At 36.3% G+C, this 17361-nt stretch overlaps 1 protein-coding gene across 1 annotated transcript in view; it reads right to left on the minus strand.

Annotated features, from left to right (window-relative positions):
* LOC104367775 (contactin-3) overlaps positions 1-17361 on the minus strand; it is a 112763-nt gene that overhangs the window by 32004 nt on the left and 63398 nt on the right. Inside the window, exons 4-6 of the mRNA XM_042799671.1 lie at positions 8973-9176; positions 8556-8658; positions 7375-7559 (exon numbers count right to left, since the gene is read on the minus strand). Coding sequence (XP_042655605.1) covers positions 7375-7559; positions 8556-8658; positions 8973-9176 — 492 coding nt within the window. The remainder of the gene's footprint in view (positions 1-7374; positions 7560-8555; positions 8659-8972; positions 9177-17361) is intronic.

The following is a 17361-nucleotide window of genomic DNA, read 5'->3' on the forward strand; positions in this document are numbered from 1 at the left end:
GGTGATGCAAATCAGAATATGGCCTTAAGAAAATCCATAAAAATCACTAATTTCTGAACAAAATTTACATGTATTAATACCATACATCCTTCAAAATTACCTAAAATACAATTAAAACTGTAAGGATAGAGTTCAAAATATCTGTTACAGCTTTCATAGGGTAAAAAAGAAACAGCTCACTTGGCAAATAAACATCACTGCATGAAAGACAACCATAGTTTATTCCTTTAATGCCATTTCACGAAACAGCACAACACAGTTTTATAGCTAATTCATTTGCATTTTTTTTAATTTATTCAATTTCCTAGCGAGTTTATAATCTCAATATATGCTATTTCTCCAAGAAAAGATAAATTCTGGACATTGCATACAGAGGAAACAGCTAAAAAGTAGATTCAAACTTGGCTGCAAATATATAGCTAAGGGCAAAGGAATTTTCCAGAGTCAATTTGAATAAAGATTTTCCTAAATAACCAATTTAGGAATAACACTCTCATACAAAATAACTAGGGGGAAAAAAAAACCAAGTCCCTGGTGATACAGGAAAATACTATTATTTAATAGTTGAGTTTTGGAAGCACAGAAGGCCAGATTAATTCCCGTTGAACTTCCTACTACAATGGAATTACACCAGCAATTAATTCAGATCAGGGAAATTAATGACTCGCCTCTGGCCACAGGAGGAATCTGCAGCACAGCTGAGAGCTGAACCTCTTCCACTGCCATAGGCACAAGACCAGCAGACCAACGTTTGGATGAGGGTTGGTATCACTTTCATTAAAAAAGATTAATTCTTTTCTAGCATACAGATTTTCTCTCCATCATCTATTCTGCAATGCAGCAATAAGATCTCAACATCATCATGTACAGTACTTTTATGATAACAATGATTAATACTATTTATGATTTATGTATCCATACTTAGGCTTAACTTCTCACGGAAGAGCTTACTAAAATGTATTCATTGAGATATTAATTTAGGAGGTTTTGGAATTCAATCAATACTTGCTGACAGTGAAACCTTCTGTTTCTTCTTTCATTTTGCATGTCCCTTATACCCCACAAGGATTAACGCCTTTCACTGATTTGGGGATGATAGATTTTTTAACACTCTTTCTATCAAGGTCAGCTCTAAACGACAGGACAACCTGATCTCTGTCAGACAAATGTACTATCTTACTGATACTAATTTTGGTTAACTCTTGGAAGTTAATGTTGTAACAATGGAGTTCAAGAGAGAGGCATTGCTTTATTTCACATTGTCATTTGGTGTATTTGCCCCACAGGTGTCAGGGGATGGAAGCTCAGGACTCTGTGTCAGCATGCTGCCTGCACTTCGCATACCTAAATATTTACGCAACAAGCAACAGTGCTTGAATCACTGATGGATGTGCAATACATACATACATGTGCAATATTTCATATCTGCTGCCTACCTCCATGTTCGATATGATAAACTGGGTCATTTTGAAAAGTGTGGGAGCAAGACAAACCACTCAAACCAGAGCTTCCTGAGCCACAGTGTGAGAAATTTACCGTGCTTTTTCATTCACAAGAGTTTTGATGTAGACTTTAGTGATTTTCTTGAGGAAGGCTCTTTTTCTCTTCAAATTACTGATGAAGGAATTCAGCAGAAAGAAAAACACCCTTTTCAATTGCCATATCTCAAAGTCTCTGAAAAAGGTTGTAAAACTATTAGGAACTCTTCGAAAAAGAACAATTCAACTAGTTCAAAATTGAAAAGGCAGCTAAACAGGGGCAATTCCAGCTGGGAATATTTCACTGAATCTTGGCCAAGGTAAAGATGGTCCACGCTGCAGCAGTTGAGAAAAGTGCAGACAGAAGGTCACATATCAGTAGTGCTACATACTTTCTCAAAACATAAGCGTGACTTCCCAAGCCCAGCATTTCCCTTTTTATTAAGCTCTGCCCGACTGTACCTAAATGATTGTGAATATAGAACTTTATTCCTCTTGAGGTCTAGTTGCTGTTAGGCAAATGTTACCTGCTTAGAACATCTAGTTCCACCACCACTGCCACATCTGTGCTCCTGAAGGAAGATGAATGACCTGGTAACAAAGCCTCGTTTCTCATGGAGCTACTGCCTTGGCGTGGTGTATAACTCAGATCTTCTGAGCAGACACCACTCCTTCCTCCTTAAGCAAGGAACAGGCAAAGCAGGCAATTATCTTCACTGAGATGAAAAGAAGATGCTGTCCTGTAAGTTCAGAGGTTGGAAGTTAATTTCAATGGAGTTTGTAGTGCAGGGTTTGAGACCGTGGCAGGAATCCATATTGTGTGATAATATTAAGAATTCTTAGGAACTTGCTGTGCAATCTTCATGGAAGATTCATATAAAGATCTCTTAGAACGAAATACTTGTAGGTAACTGATTTTCTAAAGAAGGCTAGCCGTCGGCTTCATCGTCAGTCACCTGGAAAAGCACCAGCCTGTATTTTGCTTCAGTTGCTTTTGCCTAAAATATTCCTTGCAAGAGTCATGGTCCCACAGGCAAAAAGGGATACAAGTGTGTAATTTCATAAAATTTATCCGACTGAGAAGACTCAGTCATCTTTTTTTTTGGTGGCTACAATCACCATCTTCTTACAGCTAATTAGGCCAGGCAGGTCTTCCTGAGGAAAACAACTGTTGTTTCATTACACTCTAGGGCATCCCAGTAGGCCATAAGGAAAGGAAGAACCATTTTTTCAGACTTTTAAGAAGCCCTTTGCAATGACTGTTCTGGGGGTTGATGTGAATGAAGACCAGCTGTAACAAGTGACTGCGAAGAAGCTCATGGAAGCAATGGCTGAAGAAGCTGACACTTTTCAGCAGCTGTGCTGAGATCTAATTTGTAGATAATTTGTGGGGTACCATGCACAATGCATGTCAACACGTATTTATATATATGATTTCCTTCAGAGTAGGAGACTCCAGTAAAAATCTCCTTTTAATTCTCTAAGCCATAGGAATAGCGTTAAGGAAAGGCTTTAAGAGCTTCAGGCCCATGACTTTTGTCTAGGCACCGTGCTCTCCCGGGGAGTACCAAGGTCTGCCATGCCTCTGCTTGGAGGCAGAAGACTATGGGAAGCTCTTACGGAACAGTCCTTAAGCAGGGCTTGCACATAAGATGTAGTCTGTTTATATACCTATCTTTACTTTGAAATTTACAGTATGTAAGCTGGGCTAGAAATCTCCTTTGAAAATACCTTTGGATAGCTCAGCAGTTGGGCAATAAATCAGAGTCAAAAGGAACTTTCCGTAATTCAAGAGAAAGCAGCCATGAAGCATAATAGGGAAGAAAACAACCAGACAATGTAACCTTTGTTTTTCCAGGCAGTATATGTGAAAGTCAGGCTGTGACACTCACACTGATGTCTGGAGCAGTGATGAACCTTATTTTATCCCAAAGCTCCAAGTGACTTTACACATGAGTAACTTCTTTCTGATAAAACAACTGGGAAGCATCTAGACTAGAGAAGCATCTAACCCATCCCTGAAGATGTCCATTATTTGACTTCCATTCAAAAATAAAATGCTCTCAAGCAACAGGTAACTGCTACATCATTGGGGAAAGTTTTAGTATGTAAAAAAGATGAACTATTTGTCTCTGTAGCAAGGCAAGTATTAAACGGCATCAACAATTCAACTCCAGGTTGATCAAACTCAGCAACTCCTTGATATAATTCATTCATTTATAAGTTTGTAGTTAATATTCTGAAGACATCTCCATGAACAAGATAGTTAGGCTATCAGACAAAAGCTTTCAACAGTGGCATGTGGCTCTTCCACATGCATGAATAATGTCATTTCAGTATAATTTTGGTGGTACATTATTACAGAATTAACAAAATACACAAGTATTCCTTTCATATACTAAAAATGATGTAGAGTCTCTGTATTACTGGGGGGTTTACCTTTGCTAGTACAGATGACTACTGCAGAGTAAAAGGAGAACAGCAGCAAAATTTCTTCTCCCTGTTAAACATTTTACCTTGGTACTGTCAAGCATGAATGCCATTACATCAACATATGCTAATCAAGAATATATTTTCTTCAATTATACTTTAAATTAATTACTTTATGTATCTCTACCATGTTACATGTTTAATTGCATCTTAAAATACAAAAATGTAACTGTTTTATTTCTTCTAATTTTTCCATGCCATGAAATGTCTCCATGGATTCTTTCTTCCTCTATTATCTCTTTATGGAAAGGGCTAATACCAATGACAAACGAATATACTAATAAAGTGAAAGCACATTATTTATATATTCAGGTTTTATATTAAATCAAAGTTAGATTATCTTCTCCTATTTTTAGCATATTCTGAACTCCTCTGAGGAGAAAAATGGAATTAAACAAATGTTGGAAGGGTACAAAGGACAAAGAAATGAACATTTGATGTTGGGCTTTTCTTGATGAAATCCTTCATAAGAAAAAAGAAAGATTAATAGATTGTTAGTAATGTTATGAAAGAACTCTAAATATCTGGTTTAGAGTATCTATATTAATTACTGACTTCAACTATGGGTTGAGACTTGTATTTAAAAGGCACAATGAAATTAGAAAACATGGACTAATTTTTCATAGAGAGAGTTACAGATGTGCACAGAATTTCTAATCAAAATTTATAAGCATTCTTCAGAAAATGACTATGGATACAATTAAAGTATACAAAACCACACATCAAAGGTCAAGTGCTTTGTCGCTTCAAGACCATACTTCATTGTTGGAAGAAGAGGCAGGATAGCACGGATAGCAGAGAAACATAACTGATTTTTTTTTTTTTTTTGTTAATCAAATCATTTATGCACTGAAAAAACAATTTTCAAAATCCTAATTTTACAGTTTCAGCTCATAAAACAAATCAGGAGAATAAGAGTATTTCTCTTCATAGCAGAGCAATGAAACGTTTCAAGCTTTTGTTTAGGACTAGCTTTATGTTTAATTTACAAAGAATTTTTAAAATCTGCAAAGAAAGGAAAACCTTCTATTTTTCAGTCAAAGGGAAAATTTTTGTCTATTTTTTTTTTCCCCTGAAGAGATTTATTTTTCACATTATTTCACTAAGATAACTTGGAAAACGTTAACTCCAATTCTCCTTATACTCTCTTTCTTGGGTAAGTCAAAAACATGCCGTTCTTTTGAGGAGAGAGAAGGAAATGTTTTTGCTGCTGAAGTAAAAAGGAATTTGTCCATTTTTAATGCGTATATTCATCTGTATATGATTAGCAGTCATGTCTTACACTTCTACCAATAAAATGTTGTAACAGCAGCCAACATCCGCTAACATTACCACATAGATTTGAGTCATCTTTGGCAGAGTTGGTACTTTCTGGCATATGGATGTTTCCTATTCTAAGTCTTCAGTATATTGCATTAATTTCCCTCAATTTCCCTCATCTGCTTTTAAAATAATTTCCTTAAATATCGATCTTTTATTATGGAAGACTCAGTGGCATATGGTTAGATTTCTCTACCAGACAGATTTCTGTCTTTGATATCAGATGCAGTGGCAAGGCATTGAAAGATATTATCTTCAGTTATATAACATTATTAATCTACAAACACAATGAAAATCCTTCAAAGTATCAAAAAGTGCTAAAATGATCCTATCCTGAACACAGACTTGTCGGCATTCTATTTGCAACAACAAAGTAAGTAGCAAAACAAGAAAGATTACTTAAATCTACTTAATCCTGCAGAATAGGTTTCATGAAGAAGAACAAATGAAATGAAACAGTTGGAGTGCCATTAATTCCATTACAGGTCTCATTATTCCTTTTAGTCTAAAGATCCATATTAGGGATGAATCTAATATGGGTAGACATTTATATTAGAATATGAACTCTATTTGAGGGATCACATCCCCTTCCAGATTTGTAATGAAAACGTTCACACTGATTTACTTGTCACAAAACTGCAACTCACTTGCTTTTATTGATTAGAGACATCCTTTGTTTCAGCTCCTTTAAGGAGCAAAACAAAACTTGGGAAGCAGGTCAAATATCTTAAGATTGCCCACTGTCATAATTACATTGCAAGAACTAATGAACAAATCTGCTCTATTTTGCATGTAGTTTACATTATCATGTCTTACAATTGCCCTGATTTAAAACTGGAGTAGGAATACCGAGCCAAACTGATACACAAATCACAACTTGTCTGAAACTTTTAAGTAGCAAATAAAAGTCACTTTATAAAATCACAATGCATAGTGCCAAGTTTGGAATGACAGATGACACTGACAGATGAGGCATCCTAGATCTTTCACCCTATGTTATTTATAGGATTTCTCAAACAGTTTTAATTACAACTAGTATATGGAAAATTCCAGGTGCTCAAAGTCACCCCTCAAACCTAACTTTGAACATTTCCAATAATGGGGCATTGATTCAGCATAACTATTAATTTCGAAAGGGGTGGGGCGCAGAGACATCTCTTTTCCTTCCGCCTCATAAAATCTGTTGTGCCTTAAAGTAAAATCTTCATTGACTAAAATCTACATTGCAGCAATCTATGTGTTCTAGTACACAGCAGCTTCCCATACAGAAGTAGTAAATGGAAAGAACATTTGCTCGAAGTTGCGCTGTAGATATGCTCTATGCTTTTTTATACAACTCAAAAGAGAGCTTTGCTCAAATATTCCTACACGAGGAACAGCATTCCAAAGCAGTCTGAAACACTCTTTAAATTGCCATTTACCTAAAGAAAATGATATTTGCTGAGATCTGGCTTTAACAAAGATTGTCAATTACCACTTTGCTCCACATCACTCTAGCTTTAAAACACCACCAATGTGCTTTGCTGATAGTCATTTTGCTCTATCGCCTTAAATGCACAAGAGACTCTCTCTGTTTCCAGCTATTAAATTTCATATTATTTCATTTCCTATGCTGGATTATATTCTCTCATTTATGTACTTATTTTAAAATAAAATTGGCTGTTATAAAAGCAAAGAATTGACAATATCCATCAGTAATCTTTTTCCTAAAGCAAGATAAAATTTGTATTTCCTGTAAATGGGAGGCCTAAACTATCTCCCAAATAAATCCAATTGACTGAAAATCTGAGGTTTCACCGGTGGACCAATAAGAAGTGTTTAAGAAAAAAGTCTTTCCATCACAGAAAAATAAGCACAAGCACTTTCTACACTACTCATAGCAACTCTTTTGACCCTGGACATCTATTATAAGTGTTATGCAAAACCTGGTGCAGAAGTTCTCATTCTCTGAGGGTAGTTAAGATGCCACTGAATTTTAAGCACAAATGCTTGATGGTACTGTAGAAGCTATAAACCCAAAAGTACCCTAGAGTGGTTTATATTTCATGTGGAAAGAAGGGTGGGACAGAACAAGAAAGTCTCCTACCGTAGTAAGTGAGACGTCCTCTTGCAATGTTTTTTCCTCTGGAGTTTTCAGTAATACATTCATATAGTCCGGCATCCTCTTGCTGGAAATTAGGTATTTCAATCATGCCATTGGATTTCCTCAGCCTTATTTTACTTGGAAATGGCAGACCATCAGTTCTTCTCCAGTTAATCTGAGGCACAGGGCTAAAAAGAATGTAATAGGATTTTAAACAGCTTTGGTTAACAGACATGATTGCCAAAATCAGAAACTTAAACTAATACACAATAAAAGTCAGAAGTGACTAAAAGCTTGTGTTAAAAGTGGTATTCATACTGTATATGACAGATGGTCAGACACTATGGCAACTGATTTGCATGTACAGTTCTGTTTCATATGCTGGAATTTGTGGTACCACATTTTTCATGAATAGCTGTGTGAATGTCCAATGATTGCAAAATTTCTTGTAAATCACCGCTGGCCTCCCCTGAAGACGGGTGAGATTTACCAATGAGTTCCATGGAAGAGGAATCAAGGCAAGTCTTTTGAAATTCCCATCCTACATCCCATTCTCTGATTTTAGAACTTTCACTCACCTAGCTGGGGAACCAAAGCAATAGCATGTGATTAAGTTATCAATCTGGCGCTTATAAATTATGAACACCTGACAAAGCTGTCTGCAAATAAACCACAAATTGGTAAGTAAATACATTTACAGAAACGTAAATGCGTTCTCAGATCATTTGTGAAATAGAAAAGATATCAATTGTGTGTGAAATATCATTCAGAAGAGGAATACATTTTAATCTTTATTTCAGCTATAAAGGAAGAACAATATTATGAAGCCATCAAGTATATTTAACAGTAAAATTCAGGCAAAATTCTCGCAGACTTCAACATTTTCTTCTACACAGAGAAAGCAGAGCTAGGTCAAAGGACATATGCAAAACTGCACTGATCTTACTCAAGGTAATTCGAAATGAAATGTAAATTACTGTGTTGCCAACATATACATTTTAATTCTAAACAAAATAAAAATTACTCCAAGACTCTTTGCCCTCTTATTCCAAGGCAATAATTGTGATGATCAAAATAGAGTCTTTAGAAAGCACTGCCAAAACGACTGCCAGAACTCCACATCTCTTATGCAGATGAACCTGAATGTGCTTCAACTTTCGGTATGGGTGAATTCAAAAACTTACTTTCCTAGTGCAAAGCATTCTAGCTTGACAGTTGAGCCTTTAGCTGCAGGAAGTGTCTCAGGAAACTGAACTTCTATTTTGGGTTCATATTCTCCCATCACACCTATATGAGATATTTAGAAAAGGTAACTTTTAATCTTTAAAGTATTTTTTCTCTCTCTAGCATTACATCACATTAAATTCAAAATCAAGTTTATTTCTCTTGCACTCCGTTAATAAAGTGAAGCATAGGGTCCTGCCAGTGAAATCACTGTCAGACTTAGGAGAGGAAGAGGAGCATGCAACACAAAATAGTTTATCTCCTTATAAATTCTGAAATATTCTGAAAATGCATGAAAGATTACACTGTAAGGGGCAAAAAATGTTCACTGACGACTAGATGTGTTACTTATTCACGATGTAGAGGGGAAGTCATACCATCTGTGCGCAGCACGAGAGGAGTTGGTGACCCAAGAACCTGGCTGTTGGTCACAGTGCTGGTTACAACACAGGTGTAATTTCCTACATCTGATGGCTCAACTTTGGCTATGTAAAGGTGACCAGTCTCTTGAGACACAAATCGCCGACTATCCTCTTGTACAAATGATGGATATTCATTGAAGATCCAAGCAAATGCCAATTCTAGTTGGTAATAAAAAAAGATGATGTTTGGTAAGGGTTTGCACATCTTTTTTCTTCAAAGATCAAATTATTTTATTACTGTATTTTACAATATTGTATTATATGCAATACTGTATTACGTATCAAACAGGACCAGAGAGCCAAAGACTGAGAAAAATTAATTTTAAAAAGTACCAGAAACCAGCAAAGCCAAAAGGCAAAACAAACCGTTTTTTCACCAGTCGTATCTTCTCCAGCAAAAGAAAAAGGTGAAAGGAACTCAGAGTGTTTTACGCAAGGGCAATTTCCCAATAGGGTTCACCACACTGCAAAACTCTTTTTTTTCATACATAAATCCATTAAAATTCCATTAAAAACAAAGGTATCTCTGTATGATACAGCGAAGTAGCCCTCACTAGCATTCATTATGGTCATTTAAAAGGAAAAGTCACACTTCAAAAGATAAACTAAGAGATGTGGCAAAAACTGCATTAGAAGTTTTCTTCTGAACAGCACTCTGAGCTCTGTGTGTCCAGTTTTAATTGGCAAAAGCCCCTTCCTGTGTGAGGCCGTGTGCTTGTCTCATTCACATCCTGCAGAATCAAAGGAAATTAATTTTTAGTGGTTTTCCAGACAAGAAATATTTTTTCACCCAAGTGCTGCTCAGCTGAAAGTTTATAAAAAGATTACAGCTTCTGCAAGTGCTAATTAGAGACTATTACAGCTTGATTGACCTACCTTCATGTTAAAGTATCCTGTAGCATTTGCACTGCTCCTACAAAATGGGGATCATACCTTTTTGCACAGATTTAATTTGAAAGTGCATAAATTCAGATGCAGCCATGAAATGGAGAGTAGACATTTTCATAACCCTCACAGTTGAGTGTGAATATGCACCCACGAAAGCGCTAAGCCAAGACAATTTAGCACAAGGTAAGAGCACGCAGATAAAAAAACATTCAATAAATGAAATTAGTAAAATATTTATGGACTGGATAATGCAAAAAGGGCATAAAATGAAATGGCTTATCATAATTGCATTTAATTTTTTTCTATCAATATTTAAACTCCTACCATTAACATTATTTTGCAGGAGCAGTGTGTCTGAACAATTAACAGTCTCAGGACTTTTCTAGAGAGTTTAACTTTTGTCAGATTTGGAAATATTTATTGTTGAAAACAGCCATCTACTCTTCTAGAGTTGCAGTGTGTGTCTCCTCAGCTGAAACAGTGGCTTTCACTAAAAAATGAGAGGTGTAATTAATTTAAGATAAAGAAGACCAACAAGGATTTGCCGAGAAAAGATATGGTAGTTAATGCAGTGGGAAGGAAAACCCTATGATCTAGATTGACTTCAGAAAGACTTTTGAGATTTGCCCTAGGAGTCTCATATACAAGTCAAAGAATATTCATACCGTCTACAAAAAAATATTCTGTACAGGTGTACTCCCATCTTAAAACACAAATATCAAGATGTAGGCGTCAATGGTTTGCTACTGAACTGAGAGGGCTTGTTGAGTAAGCACTGCACAGCAGTGAGGTGGCATCTGTGCACCACTGAACAGTGCCAGACCACAGCCAGAATATCTATCACTGACTTCAAACAGAAAAAATAAAATAAAAAAATATTTTTAAAAAGAAAAAGTACACCTAGAGATGGAAGAGGGCTACGACCTCTTTGAGAGCAAAGATTGTATTGTCTTGCTAAATGGGAAAGACCAGAAACTAAAACATAATTCCATTTCTACAGAGCAGCTGGATGAGGAGAGTGATCACAATGCTGAGGGAGAGGCTGTAGACCAAATTAGGTATCAACTCAGGAACCGAAAGAAAAATTTACATTTTCAGCTGTACATCAAACTCAGACATGCACAAAAGTGTGGGAAGCCAGGCTTTATTGGATCTGGTATTTATTGAGCTACTTGTTTTCCTTAGCTCAAAATATTATTTATTTCTTAAGTTTAAAAAAAAAAAAAAAAAAGAAAAAAGACATTATTCAAAGCATTCAAAGGGGGACGGACAGATGTGGATACGCAGCAAGAAAATAAGCAGCTTGATTTTGTTCCTACTATATTGGGTTAAGTCAAGAGTAAGCTCATTGAAATCAGTCATTATGATTATGAAAGCCACGCAAAGTGTATTCCACTTTAATTGGATCCTTCAACAGTCTATGAATAAGCACTCCTGGAAACCCAATTTCCCATTCAACATATATTTTCATTGACTCTCTTAAGAAAGGAACAGGGTGTTTCTTTACTAGTGCCCCACAGCCAATATCTCATTTTATATTTATTGTACTTCACAAAATTGTATTCTTACCTTCAAAAAAAATTCATATTAAACAACTTGTTCTGTGATTTATGATGTTTACACCCTTTGCCTGTTGCTGATGCTAGGGCACCTCAAGGGACACAAACTCCCTCCCTTTCTGTCAATTACAAGTTTTCAGTTCATTTTGTGTTATAAATGGAAGCAATATGTCTCTCCTGGGCTTCCTTGGAGATCTAAGACTTTGCTTTCCAATGCATTTTTTCCTTATTTGGCAACCATATATAGATGGATAAGGTATTGGAAATTACAGTTATTACTCAATTTTTATTTGTTTACTACATCTTGGTTGGCTTCTTCTCTTTATTTTGCATTATTTGATTATTATTTACTGTGCTGTCTACAAGCCACAACACCCTCAGCAAGCTCATAATGTTCTAGGCGCTTTGTGCACCTAAGTGTTCAATTAAAAATTGCTTATAAAATTGCCTGTCATTTTTACACTTAAATTTTTACAAAATTCAACCATTATATCAGCATGGCTTCTAAGGTCTACCACAGCCATTTCCTGCCATCTCCGAGCTTCTAAAAAACATATGTTCACTTCCCATGTAAGAAAAAAAATGAATGTTGCTAGAGGAACATAAGGGGGTAAGCCCCACACATTGAGCGGCTTTTAACTGGGTTCAAAGTTCGGACTTAAGCTCATGTACATGTTTACATGTTTTTCAAAAGATTACTTTTAATTATATTACACATTTCCTCTAAGAGAGGCTGCAACACATCAGTGGGAGACCACTGAATGGAACCAGGCCAATTTTACTTCTTGCAAACAAAATTTAAGAGACAACAGTAGTTGTGGAAATCCAAAACTGTAAATGAATTCAGGAAGTCAGCAAAGCAAAAGCTGGGGGTGGGGGGAAGGCATACAGAGATATAACTGAAAGGAGTGGACAATTCATAAAGTTTCTTTTATCCACTAAATGCACAAATTCTGAAGGTCATCTCTTGCTCCTTTTGTGCTGGACCAGCACTCCTATACAACTGCTTAATATGTATTTGGTAGTCCCTAAATGAGATTTCTAAAACATCCAAAAGGAAATGATGTGTACAATATTGTTCTGAAAGAGATTTAAACTTATGTTGAAAACTGATTGGGTTTCATTTAGTGAAGCTGATGTTTCCATAAATAATTCTTAAAATAAATGAAAATACTTGATTTTGAGTGCATCAAGCTGACTGAAAAATAATCAGAGGTTTTATGTTTTATTTTTTACAGAAAATAAGTTTCATGACAGTCACTGATACCCAAATCTGTATTATTTCATACAGTTCTCCAATTCAGATTTTACACTATTCCGTAATAGAGATACAGTGGGAAGCTGCAATATCCTGGTATGTTCTGTCTTCAACTGGCACTCTGCCTAACCTGCAGGGTGGTATACAGCTTTTAAAAAACTGTTTGCAAGAGACAAAATTTAGCAATGACAGAAACTGCAATTAAAGACATGGAAATTTGTAACAACCAGCTATTTTGAATTATCTACCTTCGAGTTAAAAGTAATAGAAAAGTAACACTGATTTTGAGAGGATAATGAGAGATTCCATAATTAAGGAAGAAACCAATTAGTTCATTTGGCCCAGTTTCAGCTCAAATGATGAAGAAATGACAGAAAATGGAGAAAAGCCTCTCGCTTTGTGGATGAGCATCACTCGGGAAGGAGCAAGCTCTCGCAGCAGACATGAAGCACTCCGGTCTGGTTTTGTGGGACAGTCACACACAGACATGTCAATTTGTCACCACCGCTGAGGACAGCTCTGTATGTTTCTCTGCACAGGAACCCCTAGGAAAGTGCAAGCGAATTATTTAAAAGTAGGAAGTTAATCTGCACGAGGTAAAAGTGCATTCAACTCCCGGAAGATGCTGTTAACCTAAACATAAACTGTCCTCAGCTCACTGCAGCCTAATCCTTAGAGGATTACACTGCTACGGGTTTAGGTCACTGTACTTGCAGACACGAGTGCCCCCAGGAGGTATGATGCATTTTATTGTACATAAACTACCTTTAAACTTCTCACCACTCTTTTCTTACTTGGGCAAACTCTAGCTACTTTATTCCACATAGTTCACCACCTCCAGCAGTCCATCCTTCCATCAGCAAGCCAGCACAGCCAGCTGCAAGGATATTCTTGGTGCCTGCGCTTTATCCAAGAGAGGTAATACTTTCTCTCTGCCATAAAATAAATCACATTTTTTTTTTTTTTTTTTTCCTGGCAGACATTAAAGGTTATTTTACAAATAAAAATCTTATGCACTGTAGGTGTAAGACAAGGTGTTTACGTACTCCAGTATTGGATCCCCTAACATACGCGTAAACTGGATATTATGTCTTTAGGTGTTACTGTCAAAAATTATAGTTTTGACAATGAAACAACTCTTTAGAATTTTATTGGAATTACGTATCACTTCAGGGGTTTAGGGTATATTCCTGAGGACATTAAATGCTCAGAAACTGAAATACTGGCCTAAGTATGTTCAGCTGGGAAAACGAAAACAGAACTCTCTATTTCTGAGGGGGACTCCTGAATTGTTTGCATGCAAGTAGCTATACCACTAATAATGCAAAAGTCATTAGCTGCAGTCACACTTCAGAGTACAGTCTGTCTATAAACTGTAGGTTGGTAGTCTACTTTTTGTTAATGTTTTCTATATAAAAATAATGACAATTACAAAACAAAACTCTATAAAAGGGCTTGAATTGTGGTCACAGGGAATAAGGTAAGAAAATGAGTAACTGGTTAACATAGTTGTAACATTTTCCCAGATTGGGGAAAAATGTTTGGAGGAGATTTATAAATGCTTCTGAAATTCCCTCCAAACTCTTTAGAATAACTCTCTTCTTCTGGCTGAAGATATTTTTCTTTATACAAAATGTAAATTGCATGATAGGAATCTGAGCCCAGCTACAAAAGTTGAAGAACATACCCTGAGAAACTCATTTTATTCCAGAGCATAATGGAAACACTCTGATTTGAAACTAATGTATACTATTAATAGTTTTGGCATAAAAGGTGAATTATTTTATAGATAAAATAGAAAAGATCAATTTTCAGCATGCTGTGCAGGTAATTACGCATGCAACTTCTGTGTATGGAATAACCCAAAACAATGAGAGCAGTGAGAGACCTATGTAATATCCTGCAATTTCAATCTACACATTTAATGAGAATATTGAAATGTTTTAGCTGAAATTGCTAGGTTCCTACTTCAGGCTAACACCTAATTTTCATTTTTAAATGGAATATGGTAAGAGTCCACTCATTTTCTGATTTTGAAATGAGCTAGTGTGATGTAAAAGAGGATGTGAATCTTTAAACATAGTTGCAGCAGAAATTGTGTTTTTCTCTACTGCCCCTCCACCTACACAAGCATAGAACTGGCCAAGTAGTAATTGCACACACTAGTCTGTCACCTCTGCATGACTCGCAGGAGACAAACTCCAGTGGTGTAAAACAGCCCACTGAAGGTCTGTCTTTCTCTATACGTGACCATTTGTGGAGTTTTTCCTAAGTCTTTCAAAGCAGCATCTAAAGCAAAGCACACCGTTGTAATTAAAACGTAAACATTTCTAAGCTCCTCCTCGGGAAACACAGATGTTCAAGACTGGCATCGATATTTTTTTATTAGTACAGCAGAAAAACTCACAGTGAGTGTATTTTCAAACAGCATATGCACTGGAAAAGCAGCTCGGCCTTGCCTGCTGTCTGCCATCTCCTTGTCCCCAATCTGACCATTCACTAGTGTTAAGTTTCAAACCGAACATGACCTTGTAATACAAAAGTGCTCCTTAACTGGCAGGTTAAATGTTCCTTGATGCTTTGAAGGAAATCCAGATGCTAATGGGAAAGTCTAACAAAACACTTTTCTACATTTGCGTTCCAGTGCTGAATAAAAACCCAATTTCGCATCCCCTGTAGCTGTGCAGGATGATGGATTAGTTTCTCTTTATCACATTTCTGAACTAATTGTTTCAGACTAGCTGTGTCATTCAAAGTGTACTGGCTCCAATCAAATTGTTCATACTCTGGAAGTATGTAGAAAAGTAAGAAACTGCTTTAGGAAGCAATATTTAAATACATACCCATTAACCATATCCATTTCAAATGACAAGTTGTTCTTTTAATCACGTCCCTAGAACTTTACATTTAATTGCTCAGAGCATTTCTAACAACTCTGTTGTGCTTTTTCAGTAGTTGAAAGTATTTTAAATTGCTTCCTGCCTATAATAATTTTGAGGATAAAAAGATGATAGTTTAGTTTATTGCTCAACTAAACACATCTGATTTCTTCTGAATGTTAAATATTAGGGAGATAAACTAAGGGAAACTAACGGAAATACCCAAGAGTAAATATTCAAGGGAATGTACTAATGTTTATAGGTGGAAGTAGTAATTAGTGATAAATCTCATTTGGTAGTCTTGCACTCATCGAGGAGAAGGTACTTGGTAAACCCCTGTGAAAAACAAAAATTACTTTCAGTACTCTTGTTAAGAGTGCAATGATCAGCTATGACTGTGCGCTGGGACTGCAGCCATCTCCCTCCTGCCTCTTCCTAATCAATTATCCTGTTTCCAAAGAAAAACTCAAATATTTTAGTAGAGGAGATAAAGAGTTGGAGAAGAAAAACCCCACAGTGACAATTTAGGGATAAAGATAATCTTGGTAGAGAGCTAAACCCTCTTATTTTCTCCATTTTTTTTCCTCTTTTTCCCAAGGCGTACCTGAGATACCTGGGACTAGCTAAGTGAAAAGGCTTGACCTGAGCTTTTTTCCTTGCAATTTAGTTCTTCCTAACCTATCTCTCCCTCTTTCTTTCCATCCCCTCCTCCTTCCAACAAATACCAACCCCACCCTCCCCCTTCCCACGAGAGGCATTGTTCTCTCTCATGTACTGCTGACTCTTTCAGTTTATTCAGGTTCAGGAAAGAGGACTAATGAGAGCAGGTATCAGCAGTGAAGTGCACATCCCATAGTCTTCTGAGCTCTTCTAGAGTGCCCACATACATTTTGCTGATGAAACTGATGCCGTATTATCCCCACAAGTCTGCTCTACTCTTTGCTCTCTCCACAACAGCCTATGCTACTACTGTATGGACTCAACTCTTAGTGAATCTTTAGTGGAAACAAAATGTTCTGCGGCCAGTAGGAGCTGATCCAATCTTATGCAAAACTCCTCCTGAGGCTACAGGTGAAATTGTACCCTTCACTGCACAGACTATAGGTTCTGACATGGTCTCTTACTCCACTAATAAAAAGAATAATCTAGCTTTAAAATACTGAGATTTTAAAAGTTTGTTTTGTTTTCTGATTTGTGTATACTTGGGAATGCTACTAAAAAAAAAAAAAAAAAAAAAAAAAAAAAAGAAGGCCAGAACTTTTACTTAAAAAAAATAATTATAAAAAGCCGCAATATTCCCATAATAAATTTGCAATGGGTATTCAAGATGTAGTGCAAAATTTATGAGAGGTAATATTACTGATCATAGCTGTTTCCAGGCTTTATGCTCGACTGCCTACCTGGCTATGAAGCTATCCTTCATGATCTAGATACATCTCTTAGTTTAAGAATATCTAAGAAATAAAATAGAAATAATAATATATTCATATGTTCAGCATCACTGATGTGCATAATGAAACATGGAGTTAACAAAGAGTTCTGTAAGAATGTGGAGTGATGCCGTGCTTGTTCAGTTTGCCCTTTCTCAGACTGGAAGCATGCATCTTTTGCTAACAGTTTCTTAGTCCTGTTAAACACCTCCCCACTGGCTTAAAAACATGTACTGTAAGGCAGCTGCAGATGTTGCACAAATATATAAATAAGGATATGCTAATTTTAGTCTGGTTTACTTCAGTCTGGAACACAGGCTTATCAAAAGA

Source organism: Tyto alba, unplaced genomic scaffold (assembly GCF_018691265.1).
Source record: "Tyto alba isolate M040663 unplaced genomic scaffold, T.alba_DEE_v4.0 Super-Scaffold_3, whole genome shotgun sequence".
Lineage (NCBI taxonomy): Eukaryota > Metazoa > Chordata > Aves > Strigiformes > Tytonidae > Tyto > Tyto alba.